At 45.8% G+C, this 15227-nt stretch overlaps 1 protein-coding gene across 1 annotated transcript in view; it reads left to right on the forward strand.

Annotated features, from left to right (window-relative positions):
* The window catches only part of FAM186A (family with sequence similarity 186 member A), a gene marked incomplete at its 5' end in the record, with an annotated part of 22899 nt that extends 7964 nt beyond the window's left edge, over positions 1-14935 (forward strand). The window contains 3 exons of the mRNA XM_008058247.1: positions 9012-13450; positions 13562-13941; positions 14047-14935. Coding sequence (XP_008056438.1) covers positions 9012-13450; positions 13562-13941; positions 14047-14935 — 5708 coding nt within the window. The remainder of the gene's footprint in view (positions 1-9011; positions 13451-13561; positions 13942-14046) is intronic.
* Between the last annotated feature and the right edge of the window lie 292 nt (positions 14936-15227).

The following is a 15227-nucleotide window of genomic DNA, read 5'->3' on the forward strand; positions in this document are numbered from 1 at the left end:
GCCCAGGCGGGTCTCGAACCTGCGGGCTCAGGCAATCCACTCACCTCGGCCTCCCAAAACACTGGGATTACAGGCTGAGCCACCGAGCCCAGCCACCTCAGCCTCCTAAATAGGTGGGATTATAGGTGCATGCCACCACACCTGCCTTATTTTTTTTTGAAGTCAGTGTCCCACTCTGTCACCCAGGCTGGAGTGCAGTGGCACGTTCACGGCCACTGCAGCCTCCACCTGCTGGGCTCAGGTGATCTTTCTGTCTCAGCCTTCCAAGTAACTGGAATTACAGGTGTGCACCACCATGCCCGGCTAAGTTTTTGATTTGTTGTAGAGATAGGTCTAACCATGTTACCCAGTCTTGAACCCATGGGCTCAGACAATTCTCTAGCCTCTGCCTCCCAAAGTGCTGGAACTGAAGGCATGAACCACCGTGCATGACTAACTTTTTTATTTATTGTAGAGTCAAGGTCTTTCCATGTTGCCCAGGTTGGGTTTGAACTCCTGGGCTCAGGCAATCCTCTCACCTCAGCCTCTCAAAGTGCAAGGATTACAGTCATAAGCCATGGTACCCAGCGTTTTTTGATTTTTTTTTTGTAGAGATGAGATCTCACTATGTTACCCAGACTGGTCTCAAACTCCTGAGTTTGAGCAATCCTCCTGCCTTGACCTCCCAGAGTGCTGGGATTACAGGTGTGAACCACTGCACCTGGCCCCATTCATTCTTAAGAGACTCCAGAAAACTTACTCATCCATTGGACTATGTGAGAACATAGCAAAAAGACAACCGTGTATGAATCAGAAAACAAGCCTCACCAGACACTGAATCTGCCAGCATTTTGACCTCCGACTTCCCAGCCTCCAGAACTGTGAGGAATAAATCTCTATGGTTTATAAATCAGTCAATTTATGGCATTTTGTTATAGCAGCCCATCTATATTAAGATATATTGTTTGCCGAGGTGAGGTAAGGGGATTGCCTGAACCCTTGGGCTCGAGAACAGCCTGGGAAACTTGACAAGACCTCATCTCTACAATAAATTTTTTAAAAAATTAACTGGGCATGGTAGCGTGTGCCTGTAGTTCCAGTTACTTGGAAGGCTGAGGTGCAAGGAACACCTGAGCCCGATAGGTTGATGCAGGGGTGGCCATGAGTGTGCCACTGCACTCGCTGGGCGACAGAGTGAGACTCCAACTCAAAGAAAAAGATATATTGTTTTTTAAATCAGTTAAGAAGCTAGGCGTGATGGCTCATGCCTGTAATCTCAGCACTTTGGGAGGCCAAGGCAAGAGGATTGCCTGAGCCCAGAGGTTTAAGACCAGCTTGGGCAACATGGTGAGATCTCATCTCTACAATAAATAAAAAACTAACCAGGCATGATGGCATGTGCCTGTGGTTTCAGCTTACTTGGAAGGCTGAGGTGGAAGGATCACTTGAGCCCAGCAGGTCAAGGATATGGTGGCCATGATCATGCCACTGCACTCCGGAATGAGATTCCAACTGAAAAAAACAAAAACAAAAAGGGAGACTCCCACTCAAAAGACAAAATCAGTTAAGAAAAAGAAAAAAATATTTTTGCTATTTTTATATGTACCTACATTTACTGATACTCTTTATTTGTTCAGTTAAATTTGAGTTATCCAGGCTGGGCTCGGTGGCTCAACCTGTAATCCCAGCACTTTGGGAGGTCGAGGGGAGTGGATTGTCTGAGCCTGCGGGTTTGAGACCAGCCCGGGCAACTTGGCAAGACCTCCTCTCTACAATAAATCAAAAACTAGCCGGGCGTGGTAGGGCACACCTGTAGTTCTGGCTACTTGGAAGGCTGAGGAGGAAGGATCGCGGGAGTCCAGCAAGTTGAGGCTGCAGTGGCCAGGAGCATGCCTCTGCACTCCAGTCTGGGTGACACAGTGAGACTCCAACTCAAAAAAATTGCTGTCATTTCCTTTTAATTTGAAGGACTTCTTTAGCATTTCTTGTAAGGCAGGTCTGCAACAAATTTTCTCAGTCTATGTTTATCTAGGAATGTACTTATTTAACCTTCATTTAAAAATAGACTTTGGCTGGGTGCGGTGGCTCATGCTTGTATTTCTAGCACCTTGGGAGGCAGGTGAGAAGATTGCTTGAGACCAGGCTAGGCAGTTCAAGACCAGGAAGTCAAGGCTGTGGTGAGTCATGAGTGTGTCACTGTACTCCAGCCTGGGTGAAGTGAGACTCCAACTCAAGAAAAATAAAACAGGCCAAGTACGGTGTAATCCTAGCCCTTTGGGAGGCCAAAGTAAGAGGATTGCCTAAGCTCAGGGATTTGAGACCAGCCTGGGCAATTTGGTGAGACCTCGTCTCTACAATAAATCAAAAAATAAGCCGGGCATGATAGTGCATGCCTATAATGGCTACTTAGAGGGCTGAGGCAGAAGGATCACCTGAATCCAGCAGGTCGAGGCTGTGGTGGCTGTGAGCATGCCACTGCACTCCAGCTTGGGCAACAGAGTGAGACTCCAACTCAAAAAATAAAAATTAAATAAATAAATAAATAAAATAAAATAGACTTTCTTTTTTAGAGTAGTTTCAGATTTAGAGAAAAAGTGAGAAAAAAGAGAGTTCTCATATATTTTTCCACATTCTCACCTTCACCTACCTTTTTTTTTTTTTTTCTTTTTTTGTAGAGAGTGTCACTATGTTGCCCAGGCTGGTCTTCAACTTCTGGTCTCAAGTGATCCTCCTGCCTTGGCCTACCAAAGTGCTGGGATTACAGATGTGAGAAACCATGCCTGGCCTCCCCTACTATTAATATATTCTATTAGTGTATGTAGTTATAATTAACAAAGCAATACTGGTGCATTATTATTAACTAAATTTCACAATTTATAATGATTTCCTTGTTTTTATCAAAGTCCGTTTTCTGTTTCAGGATCCCATTCAGGGTCCCACATTACATTTAGTTGTCATGTTTGCTTAGGCTACTCTTGACTGTGACAACCTCTTAGACTTGTCCTTGACAATTTTGAGGAGCACTGGTCAGGTACACATAGGATGTCCCTTTATAGGAATGTGTTTGATGGCTTTCTCATGTTTAGTCTGGGTATGGGTTTTGGGGAGAAAGATCACAGAGGTCAAGTGCCATTCTCATCATGCCCTACCAAAGGTAGATTCTGTAAAATGACATATGACCTGGTATTGACCCTGACCACCTGGCTGAGGTCCTGCTTATCAGGTTTCTGCACTGTCAGGCTAGCCTCCCCTCATTTCTACATTGATCTCTTCAGAGGGTAGTTTATGCCTGTAGCCCACAGTTAAGGAAGGGGGAGTTACACTCCCCTCTCTTAGGGTAGCTACATAAATTATTTGAAATTTTTATATGTGAGAGGTTTGTCTCTTCTCCCCATTTATTAATTTATTCAATTACTTATCTATACTAAAACTGATTCATGAATATGTATGTATGTATGAATGTATGTATTTATTTCTTGAGTTGGAGTCTCACTCTGTTACCCAGGCTAGAGAGCAGTGGCATGCTGCTCATGGCCACTGCAGCCTTGACTTGCTGGGTTCAGGCAATCCTTCCATCTCAGCCTTCCAAATAGCTGGAACTATAGGCACGCACTACCATGCCCAGCTAATTTTTTTATTTATCGCAGCAATGAGGTCTCGCCAAGTTGCCTAGGCTGGTCTTGAACCTGTGGGCTCAGGCAATCCTTTCACCTCAGCCTCCCAAAGTGCTGGGATTATAGGCGTGAGCCACCGCACCCGGCCTGATATTTATTTTATACTTTAGGTTATTATTCAGCATTAGTTTTTTCTTTCCTGAAGTCATTCCAGCTTTGGCGACAGAGAGCTCTTTCAGTTGGTTCCTGACCACTTTGACATACCCCATCAGTGTGGGGATTTTTTGTTTTGTTTTCGCGATTCCTTAGTTTCTGTATTGTAAGATGCTTCAGACTTTTTCCATATAATTCTTGTTCCGGTCCTAGAATCAATGATTTCTCCAGGGATTTCTGGTTCCTTTTATTAGAGAATAGTATTAAAAACCCAAGTGTGCACTTTGGGAGGTCCAGGTGAAAGGATTGCCTGAGCCCAGGGGTTGGAGACCAGTTTAAGCAACATGGCGAGGCCTTGTGTCTACAATAAGTAAAGAAATTAGCCAGACGTGGTGGCACACATCTGTAATCCAGCTACTCAAGAGGCGAGGCAGAAGAATTGCCTGAGACCGGCAGGTCGAGGATGTGGTAGTGCATGCCATGGCACTCCAACCTGGGCGTCAGTGAGACTCTGACTTAAAAACAGACAAAAGAAAAAAATCTGGGTGCTATGTGTGCTCATTGCCGCTGCGTTTTCATTTCTTTTCTTTTCTTTTTTTGAGTTGCAGTCTCACTCTGTCGCCCAGACTGGAGTACAGTGGCTGCTCCCGGCCACCGCAACCTCGACCTGCCGGGCTCCAGCGATCCTTCCACTTCAGCCTTCCAAGTAGCTGGGACTACAGGCAGGCGCTACCACGCCCGGCTAATTTTTGATTTATTGTAGAGATGAGGTCTCACCAAGTTGCCCAGGCGGGTCTCGAACCCGTGGGCTCAGGCAATCCACTCACCTCAGCCTCCCAAAGGCGCGGGATTACAGGCTGAGCCATCGAGCCCAGTTTGGGGTTTCATTTCTTTTAGGCCCTGTCAATTGGTAGATCAAACAAACATACAGCTATTGTATACTAACCCACAAATATATACATATCTGTAAATATTCTGTATATGACCATCTGTAACTGTTTTTGGCTAAACATGAATCTTTACCGATATCTCCAACTCTAATCCATTATTACATAGATCATTGTAGCTTCCTTCCTTTGCTTATCTATACATCACCACACAAATAGTAAGAAACCTCATGTCTACTATCTGCCATCCATTTACTTATTCAATTTCAATACACATGTATATATAGCAGTATCCAAATGTTAGCCCATACCTCCATGAGAAAGAAACAACTCTATCAACTAGAGTACAGTGCTTATGTGCAGGATTTTTTTTTTTTTTTGCCTTTAGTTTTATAGACTCTATCTATCTCCACATTTACTTAGGTCAGTGTTTCCCTCACTCCCATCTTCTTTGAGGTCATGTGATGTATTTCTGATACAGTTAGATTCTATTGTCACAACCCGCATTCCTTCCTGGGATTCCCCTGACCTCCTAAATTATTATTTCTTTTTTTTTTTGAGTTAGAGTCTCTGTCGCCCAGGCTAGGGTGCGGTGGCATGTTCACAGCCACCGCAGCCTCCACAAGCTGGCATACACGATCCTTCTGCCTCAGTCTTTCTAGTGGCTGGAACTACAGGCATGTGCCATCATGCCTGGCTAATTTTTTGATTTATTGCAGAGATTAAGTCTCACCAAGTTGCCCAGGCTGGTCTCGAACCCGTGGGCTCAGGCAATCCTCTCATCTCAGCCTCCCAAAGTGCTGGGATTACGAGTGTGAGCCACCATGCCTGGCCTTTTATTATTTCTTTTAAAAATTATTTTCATGGGTGGTGGGCAGAGGGCAGCAAAAAACAAAACAAAAGCATATTTGTATACCTAACCCTTAACTGTACCCCACAATATCAAAATAAAAAATATTGATAAAAAAACCAAAAAATAGATTAATTAATACAATTATTTTTATTGTATTGAACAGATGAGGTCTTGCTATATTGCCCAGGCTGAGCTCAAACTCTTGGCCTCAAGCAATCCCCCTGCCTTGGCCTCTCAAATTGCCAGGATTTTAGGACTGAGCCATAACACCTGGCCCTAAATGGTTATTTCTTAAAATTTGCATACACTAAGTTTTATTTTTTGTGTTCTATGGGTTTTGACAAATGTATATTGTCAGGTATCCACCATTACAGTATATACAGAATAGTTTCTCTGTCCTAAAAAAATCCCTGTGTTTTACCTACTCATCTTCCCCCTCTTTTTCTGAGCACCTAGCAACCACTGAATTTTTTTTTTGTTTGGTTGGTTTTGGTGGTTTTTTTTGTTTTCTTTTGTTGTTTTGAATGGAGTCTCACTCTGTCACCCAGGCTGGAGTGCAGTGGCACTCTCATGGCCACCACAGCATTGATCTGCTGGGTTCAAGCGATTTTTCTGCCTCAACCTTCCAAGTAGCTGGAATTACAGGTTTGTGCCACCATGTCCAGCTAATATTTTTATTTATTGTAGAGTCGAGATCTGGTCATGTTGCCCAGGGTGGTCTCAAACCCATGGGCTCAGGCAATCCTTTCTCCTCGGCCTCCCAAAGTGCTAGGATCACAGGCATGAGCCACCACACTGGGCTGATTTTTTTAAATGTCTCTATAGTTTTGACTATTCTAGACTGTTATATTTGGAATCATGTAGTAGGTAAATTTTTCAAACTCATTTCTATCACTTAGCCCTGCACATTTAAGGTTTCTACATGCCTTTTTGTGCCTTAACAGCTCATTTCTTTTTATTGGTGTATAATATTCCATTATATAGATGTACCACAGTTTGTCCACCTATTGAAAGACATCTTGGTTGCTTCTGGGTTTTGGTGATTAAGAATAAATCTGCTATAGCTGGGCATGGTGGTTCATACCTGTAATCCCAGCACTTTGAGAGGTGGAGATGAGAGGACTGCCTGAGTCCAAGGGTTCGAGACCAGCCTGTGCAACTTGGCCAGACCTCATCTCTACAATAAAATTTTAAAAATTAGCGAATTGTGGTGACATGTGCCTGTGGTTTCAGCTACTTGGAAGGCTAAGACAGAAGGATTGCCTGAGCCTAGCAGGTCAAGGCTGCGGTGGCCATGAGGGTGCTACTGCACTCCAGGCTGGGCAACAGAGTGAAAGTGACTCAAAAAAACAAAAGAAGAATAAAACTACTCTAAACATTTACAAGTTTTTTTGTGTGTTGTGAACCTAAGTTTTCAAATCAATTGAATGGATACCTAGGAGAATTTCTTTCTCCTCCTCCTTCCCCTCCTTCTTCTTCTGTTGAAGTCTCACTTTGTACCATGTGAGGTTAGTGTGAGCATACAGCTGTCTGTGAGGAGGCAGCATTTCACCAGGCACTATTCGGCCTTGACCATGGACTTCCCAGTCTCCAGAACTGTGAGGAACAAATTTCTGTTTATAAGCTACCCAGTGTGTGATATTTTGTAATAGCAGCCTGAAAAAGCGAAGACAGTGTCCCACAAGCCTTTGAGGCTTTAGTCCTTTTTCTGCACTCTTTTTCCTTCCTGTTCTTCAGATTGAATAATCTCTATTAATCTAGAATCAAGTTTGCTAATTATTTTCTCCTGTCAGCATCTGGACCCCCTCAGGGACAATTTCTATTGGCTGCTTTTTTCCCTCCATGTATGAGTCACACTTTCCTATTTCTTTATGTTGAAAACTGAACATTTTAGGTACTATATTGTAACAACTCTGGATTTCCGATTTCTCCTGCCCTACAGGGTTTTCGGTGCTTTTTTTTTTTTTTTTAACTGCTTGTCTGGGCTAATTTTATGGCATCTGTCAGTGTGAAGACACTAATAGCCTTACTCAATTTTTTCTCCACTTAAAAAAAATTTGTTTGTTTATTTTTGAGTCGTAGTCTTATCTGTTGCTCAGGCTGGAGCGCAGTGGCATGTTCATGGTCGCAGCCTCAACCTGCTAGGCTCAGGTGATCCTTCTGCCTCAGCCTTCCAAGTAGCTGGAACTACTGGAGCACGCCACCAAGCCTGGCTAATTTTTTTTATTTCTTGTAGAGGCGAGGTCTTGCCAAGTTCCCAGGCTAGTCTCGAACCCCTGGGTTCAGGCAATCCTCTCGCCTCCACCTCCCAAAGTGCTGGCATTATAGGCGTAAGCCACTGTATCCAGCTTTGTTTTTATCTTTAAGGTTGAATCCTAGAGGTCACCCTTAGGTGAGTACAGCTTAGTGGTCAGTCAATGACTGGTCAATTGTGGATTGACTCCAGTAATGCTTCCCCTCTTTGGTAATGGATCTGGGTGGGGCTTAAGGAAACATTGTTCTTGACAATGTCCCTGGGCATGGGTTTTTCCAAACTTTACTCCAAATCAAGTCATTCCCCTCAGGCAGTAGAGTTTCCTACCTCACTCTGGTAGAACTTCCAGGCCATGACCTAGGGATGAGAATGGAATCATATCCGTGTTAATAGACTTTCACTGTTTTTTTACTGAGGCTCAGTAGTTTTCCTTGAATAAATGCTTCTCAATTTATTGTATGCCTTTGATCGATTTCCAGAGTCCTAAAATGGTTGTTTGACAGCTTTGCCCAGCTTCATAATCGCTTTTTTGGGGGGGGTGGGGGAAATTGCTGTTTCTCATTCAGCCATTCTGAAAATACTTCTAAATGTTTGTCTCTTATCTGTTGATTTATGACCCCGTTGAAAGAATCAAGTTTAGCCTTGATTCAGAAAAGAGAGAAAACAGAGACAGGAACCCAAGAAAGAAAATGGAAAGCACTAAGCATAACTGAAGTCAGAGAAAGTTTCGGTTTACATTATGTCTAATCCCAAACTTAAAACTGAATGTAAGTTGAAGTCACAGCTGAGTTCATGTCCTAACTTCTGGAAGCAGAATGTTAAAAGAGTCATTCTTTTGAAAATAACACGATTTATTTTGAATCAAAAGTTTTCTGATGAATCCTTATAGTTTTTTTTTTTGTTAATTGTTGTGTTTGTTTGAGTCGATGGTCTCACTCTGTCACCCAGGCTCGATCATGGCTCACTGCAGCCTAAACCTCCTGGGCTCTAATGCAACCTGCTGAATAGCTGAGACTGCAGGTGTGTGCCACCACACTCGGCTAATTGTTTTATTTTTATTTTTGTAGGGATGAGGACTCGCTATGCTGCCTAGGCTGGTCTCAAACTCCTGGGTTCAAGCCAATCCCCCTGCCTCAGCCTCCCAAAGGACTGAGATTATAGGAGTGAGCCACTGCGCTGTTCATTTAGGCTAAATTCCTTAAGCTTAAACATAGAGAGCAATGCAAAAGAAAAAATGCAGTCTCATTGTCTGATGTTTTATTTTCTTCCAGTATCTAGAGGTACTCTATGGAAACCTTGGAAAGAAAGAATTACAAAACGACCTGCAACCGCCCATGCTTTGAGACCAGATCAGATGATTAGTGATGAATTTGCAACAAATACAAAGGTTTCAGAAATCCAAGATATGCTACAGGAACTCATAGGCACTGCAATGTTCAATAGATTGGAAAACAATGTTATTAAATATATATCATCAACCATATTAAACCTTTCTAAAGCTTTGAGTACAGTAAAAGAGGAATTAAAAATACTTAACCTCCAATGTACCAATATGTACACAGATGAGACAAGTACAAAAGAAAAAGAGTTATTCCTGAAGATAATACAAGATTTCAGTGAAGAAAATGAAATGCTCCAGCAGAAACTTCAAGATGCAGAAGAAAAATATGAACAACGTATTCAATCCAAAGTTGTTTCAGAACAAGCACTACCCACATCATCAGTCTTGAAAGAGTTATCCGGACCTTCTCCACAGTTGCCATTGGCCATTATGAAAGATGGTGGTATAGACAGTATCTTAGCCAAAGAATTTGAGAATATTACAGAGGAAGCCCAAAGGAAAGGGACCGGAGGCTCTGGGATGATGAAGGACTCAGCTGTTTCATATGCAGCCCAAGTTGAAATGACGTCCGATGTAACTAAACAGCAACACCCTTTACCTGAAAATAAACAGATGAGGCCTTCTGAAGATACTTCTGAAGGGATCGCTATAGACAGCATACCACTGAAGAAAGATGATGGCTCTCAGGGAGATGACCAGTACCGATCACAGAAAAGAAAGCGCAGAAAAAGTTCCTATGTACGTAAAACTTTCGGATCAAATCTGCGTGATAATAAAGGTGAACAGAAAGTCACAGAGGCCAAATCTAATCAATACTCTGAGCTACCAGCACTGGAAAAGAAAATAAATGGAATGAAATCCTTTTCTGAAGTCAAATCAAGGTCCTCCGCTAAATCAAAAAACCAACATTTTCCCTCTACTGAACTAAAGAGCCAAGGTGGCAAAAGTGAAACAAGTAGTATGTGGGAGCAACTCAGGAAGTTTAAGCATGAACTTCTATTTGACAAAAGCCCAGAGAGGAAAGAGGAGTCCGCCATTGACCCAAGGGACAGAGAGAGCCAAAGAGAAATGAGTGGTCAAATGGAGCCACTCAGGAAGATCCACTTAGGCACCTCTGAGCCACAGAGAGAGAAAATAAAACAAAAGAAACATCAAGCCTCTTCAAAAACGACCACAAACAAAGAAAAAACCCAAAAGAAGGAAATGTTGGACAAAGAAGTCAAGTTTCATAAACTTAAATCACCTTCAAAGATGGCTAAAGAGACTTCAGTATCTACCAGAGCTCTAGAAAGTCCAGAGATTAAAAGTGAACAGAATAACCTAGAAGAATTCCAGAAAGCCATAATGGCTTTCCTGAAACAGAAAATCGACAACGTAGGAAAGCCTTTTGATAAAAAGACTGGGCTGAAGGAAGAGGAGTCATTAAAAAGAGCAGAAATGGAAAAGTTAGGAGTCATAAAGGCAAAAATGGAGGAATATTTCCAAAAAGTGGCTGAAACTATAACTAAAATCTTGAGGAAATACAAAGTTATAAAAAAGGAAGGACAATTTGGAAAGCAACCTATGAAACACAAAAAGGTAGTTTCGTTTATGCCAGGATTGCATTTCCAAAAGTCATCAGTTCATACAAAATCTGAAAGTAGCGACTTCCTGTCACAGGAGAGCATAGATCCAGTAACTAAAAATTTAGTGCAAATGATCCTGGCTGAAATAGAAAGTGAAAGGGATGTTCCAGCTGTCTCAAGAATAGAGAAAGACCACAAGGAGAAAGAAAAGCAAAGATCGGAGGAATATTTGCAAGAGGGTCAAGAAGAAATGTCTGGCAGGAGTCTCAGACACCAATTGCTAGAAGAAAGAAATCTCTGGAAGGAGAGTTATGAGAAGATAAATATGAATTTGGAGGAGAAAATGTCATGGCTCCAGCTGAAGACAGGAAAGCAAGGCCAGCAAAGGCAGCTACAGTGGCAGGAAGAAGAGGTGTGGAAGAAGCAGCAAAAACAGGAAATTCCAAAGCAGATTGAGCATGATAAGGAGCAAGACCAAAGGAGAAAGGAGGAAGAGCAATGGAAACCAAAGCAGCAGTGGCTGGAGGCACGGAAGCAAACCATGAGCAAGCAAAGGATGCTCTTGGAAGAGGTGAAAGGAGAGATGGTGACGCAGAGCCAGAAGGCCGAGAAACTTCAGGCGCTGAAAAAGGGAAGGGAGAAAGAGATGGGAGAGTGGCTGAGCAAGACAAAGGATCAGGGGAGGGATAGGGAGGAAGACCTAATGAAAATGGTCACCCAAACTTCAATGACATTGTCTCCCAGGAGGAGGAATAACCTGGAAGATGGACTCGGGTTATACCAAGGAAAAGAGTCTCACACGAATCTGAAGACACCAGAGGATATTCCTGACAAAAAGAAACGCACACCCAGGACTCCTCCCACCTCTGAACAATCCACCCCACCTGGGTCCTTTCCTATTTCTGGACAGCCTCTAACAAATTACATCAGCCTCATTCCCGAGCAGGCCCAGGACCTGGGGACCACTCTCATCCCACAGCAGGCCCAGGATCTGGGGATCCCTCTAATTCCTCAGCAGGCCCAGGCTGGGGAAATCACTCTCACTCCTCATCAGGCCAAGGACCTGGGAATCACTCTTACTTCCCAGAAGGCCCAGGACCTGGGGATCACTCTTATCCCTCAGCAGGCCCAGGCTCGAGGAATCACTCTCACTCCCCAGCAGGCCCAGGCCCTGGGGATCAGTCTAACTCCCCAGCAGGCCCAGGCTCAGGGGATCACTCTCACTCCCCAGCAGGCCCAGGCCCTGGGGATCAGTCTAACTACCCAGCAGACCCAGGCTCAGGGGATCACTCTCACTCCCCAGCAGGCCCAGGCCCTGGGGATCAGTCTAACTCCCCAGCAGCTCCAGGCTCAGGGGATCACTCTCACTCCCCAGCAGGTCCAGGACCTGGGAATCACTCTTACTCCCCAGCAGGCCCGGGCTCAGGGGATCACTCTCACTCCCCAGCAGGCCCAAGACCTGGGGATCACTCTCACTCCCCAGCAGGCCCAAGACCTGGGGATCACTCTCACTCCCCAGCAGGCCCAGGCCCTGGGGATCAGTCTAACTCCCCAGCAGGCCCAGGCTCAGGGGATCACTCTCACTCCCCAGCAGTCCCAAGACCTGGGGATCACTCTCACTCCCCAGCAGGCCCAGGACCTGGGGATCAGTCTAACTCCCCAGCAGGCCCAGGCTCAGGGGATCACTCTCACTCCCCAGCAGGCCCAGGACCTGGGGATCACTCTCACTCCCCAGCAGGCCCAGGACCTGGGGATCACTCTCACTCCCCAGCAGGCCCAGGCCCTGGGGATCAGTCTAACTCCCCAGCAGGCCCAGGCTCAGGGGATCACTCTCACTCCCCAGCAGGCCCAGGCCCTGGGGATCAGTCTAACTCCCCAGCAGCTCCAGGCTCAGGGGATCACTCTCACTCCCCAGCAGGCCCAGGCCCTGGGGATCAGTCTAACTCCCCAGCAGGTCCAGGATCTGGGGATCACTCTCACTCCCCAGCAGACCCAGGCTCAGGGGATCACTCTCACTCCTCAGCAGGCCCAGGCCCTGGGGATCAGTCTAACTCCCCAGCAGGCCCAGGCTCAGGGGATCACTCTCACTCCCCAGCAGGCCCAGGACCTGGGGATCACTCTCACTCCCCAGCAGGCCCAGGACCTGGGGATCAGTCTAACTCCCCAGCAGGCCCAGGCTCAGTCCCTGGGGGTCCCTCTCATCCCTGGACAGGCCCAGTCATTGCAGAACCAACTTGTTCCAGAATGGGCACAGGCATTGATGTTCACTCTTACTCCTAAGAAAGCCCAGACTTTGAGTATCACACTTACTCATGAACAAGCCCAGGCCGCAGGTATTACCCTCATCCCTGACCAGACACAGGCACTGGGGGTCCCTCTCACCCCTGACCAGGCCCAGGTATTAGAGGTCCCTCTCACTGAAGAACAGGCCTGGAAGCTGGGGGCTCCTACCACTCCAGAAAAGGTTCAAGTAACACCAAACACTATTACTCTTGACCAGTTCCAAGCATTGGGGGTCACTTCCTCCCTCCAGCAGGCTCAGGCCTTGGGTGTTCCTCTCACCCTGGAGCAGGCACAGGCATTGGGAGTCTCCATCACCCCAGAAAATGCCTGGGTGTCAGCTGTCATTCTTAGCCCTGAGCAAACCCAGGCTTTGGAGTCCCCTATCACCTTAGAACAGGCTCAAGCATTGGGAGTTTCTCTTCCACAAGAACAGTTCTTGAAATCAGGGATCCCTCTCACCTTAGATAAAGCCAGTACCTTGCAATCTCCCCTTTCCCTTGAGCAAGGCCAGCCTCTGAGTGTGCCCTTAACCCCAGGGCAGGTGCAGTCTATGGGTACTACTCTCATGTCTGAGCACGATCTGAAGTCAAGAGCTTTTCTCACACCGGGCACACCTCACATTCCTAAGCAGCATGCCACATCGGCTCCTTCTACTCAAAGGCCATTCCAGAAAACGCAGGCTTCTCTCTCCACTGGGCAATCCATTACCTCAAGATTACCTCCAAGCCTTAGGCAGCCCCTGGCATCATCTGCTCCTATGGCTGAGAAGTCCTCTGTATTTGGGGTCTCTTCAACTCCTTTGCCAATATCAAGGCCTCCTCTCCGCCAAGGGCCCTTTGTCGCTGGGAAGTCCCCAGAAATGGGAATTCAGCTCCCAGCACCACAGATTCATCCTTCCTCTAGAAAGACCCTGGTATGTAGAGGTCGATCCACTCTTAGGCAGCTCTTAGCACCAGAAGTCCCTTCTACCTCTGGGCAGCTCCCAATATCTAGGGCTCTTCCCACTCCAGAGCAGCCCTTTGAACTGGATGCCCTCAGTTCCAAGCAGCTCTTCGTATCTAGGGGCTCTCTGACCCCTCAGCCACCTCCAATACCAAAGGCCCCTCTCATCTCCAGGCAGCCTCTTATATCTGAAGTCCCACCCACTTCTGGACAGATTCCGAGTCTCTGGGCTCCTCTCTTTTCTGGGCAGCCCTTGGTTCCTGTGGTCTCTTCCATCCCCAGGGAGCTTCTGGAATCTGAGCAGCCCCAGGCATTTCAGCCTCCTGCCATCCCTGGGCAATCTCCCCACCTACAGGCCCCCTTTACCCTTGGGCAGCATCAGGCACCATGGATCCTTCCTGGGCAAGCTTCCCCATTATTGATCCCTCCAACCCCAAAGCATCCCCCCACGCTCTGGACCCTAGAAGGTTTATCTTCTTCTGTTGCTAGGAAAAGATTGGCAATTATTTCTTCTCTGAAATCTAAACCAGCATGGGTCCATCCCGGTGCTCCAGATTTCCAGGTATCTCAAGTTCCATTAAAACAACTTAGAACATTTCAGTCCTATCTTGCCAATTACAGGACACTAGGATCACAAACCCCTTACAGCGATGAGGGGGCCCTTCCCACTCTTATGAAGTCTCGAACATCATTGCCTTTTCTTACTATTCAACCACTCAAAACATCACAGATCTCACCTTCTGAATGGGATCAGAAATCCCGATTCCCCCCTATAGACAGGAGCTGGATACCAACTTCAGTTTCAGGTACCAAGAAACCCAAGATGATGATATCCCCTGCCTCTCCCCAAGAGCTTGAAGAGAAGAGGTATTTTGTTGATGTGGAGGCTCAGAGGAAGAACCTGATACTGTTAAATCAGGCCACAAAAACTTCGGGACTCCCTTCACAGCTTCACACAACAGCTAAGAATCTCATAATTGAGACACTTCATGTGGACATGGTTCGGCTGGGATACCTTTTCCGCAAGTACATTGCCTATAGGCTGATCCAGCGTGCCAGGTAGATATAATTATCATATGTCTAGCTTTCTGGTATAGTCCTGATTTCAGATATTCTCCCTCATTGCCTTAGAAGTATACTCATATTTGTCAAGTCATTTTTTTCTTTTGAGTTACTGAGATGAGGTCTCACCAACTTGCGCAGGCTGGTCTCAAACCCCTGGGCTCATGCAGTTCTCCTTCCTTCGCCTCCCAAAGTGCTGGTATTACAGGCGTAAGCCACTCTGCCCAGCTACTTGTTTGATTTAATACTGTATTTATAGCATCCAGAACAGTACATAGTAGACATTGGTTGAA

Source organism: Carlito syrichta, unplaced genomic scaffold (genome assembly GCF_000164805.1).
Source record: "Carlito syrichta isolate Samal-C Ts95f unplaced genomic scaffold, Tarsius_syrichta-2.0.1 Scaffold303268, whole genome shotgun sequence".
NCBI classification, from domain to species: Eukaryota; Metazoa; Chordata; class Mammalia; order Primates; family Tarsiidae; genus Carlito; species Carlito syrichta.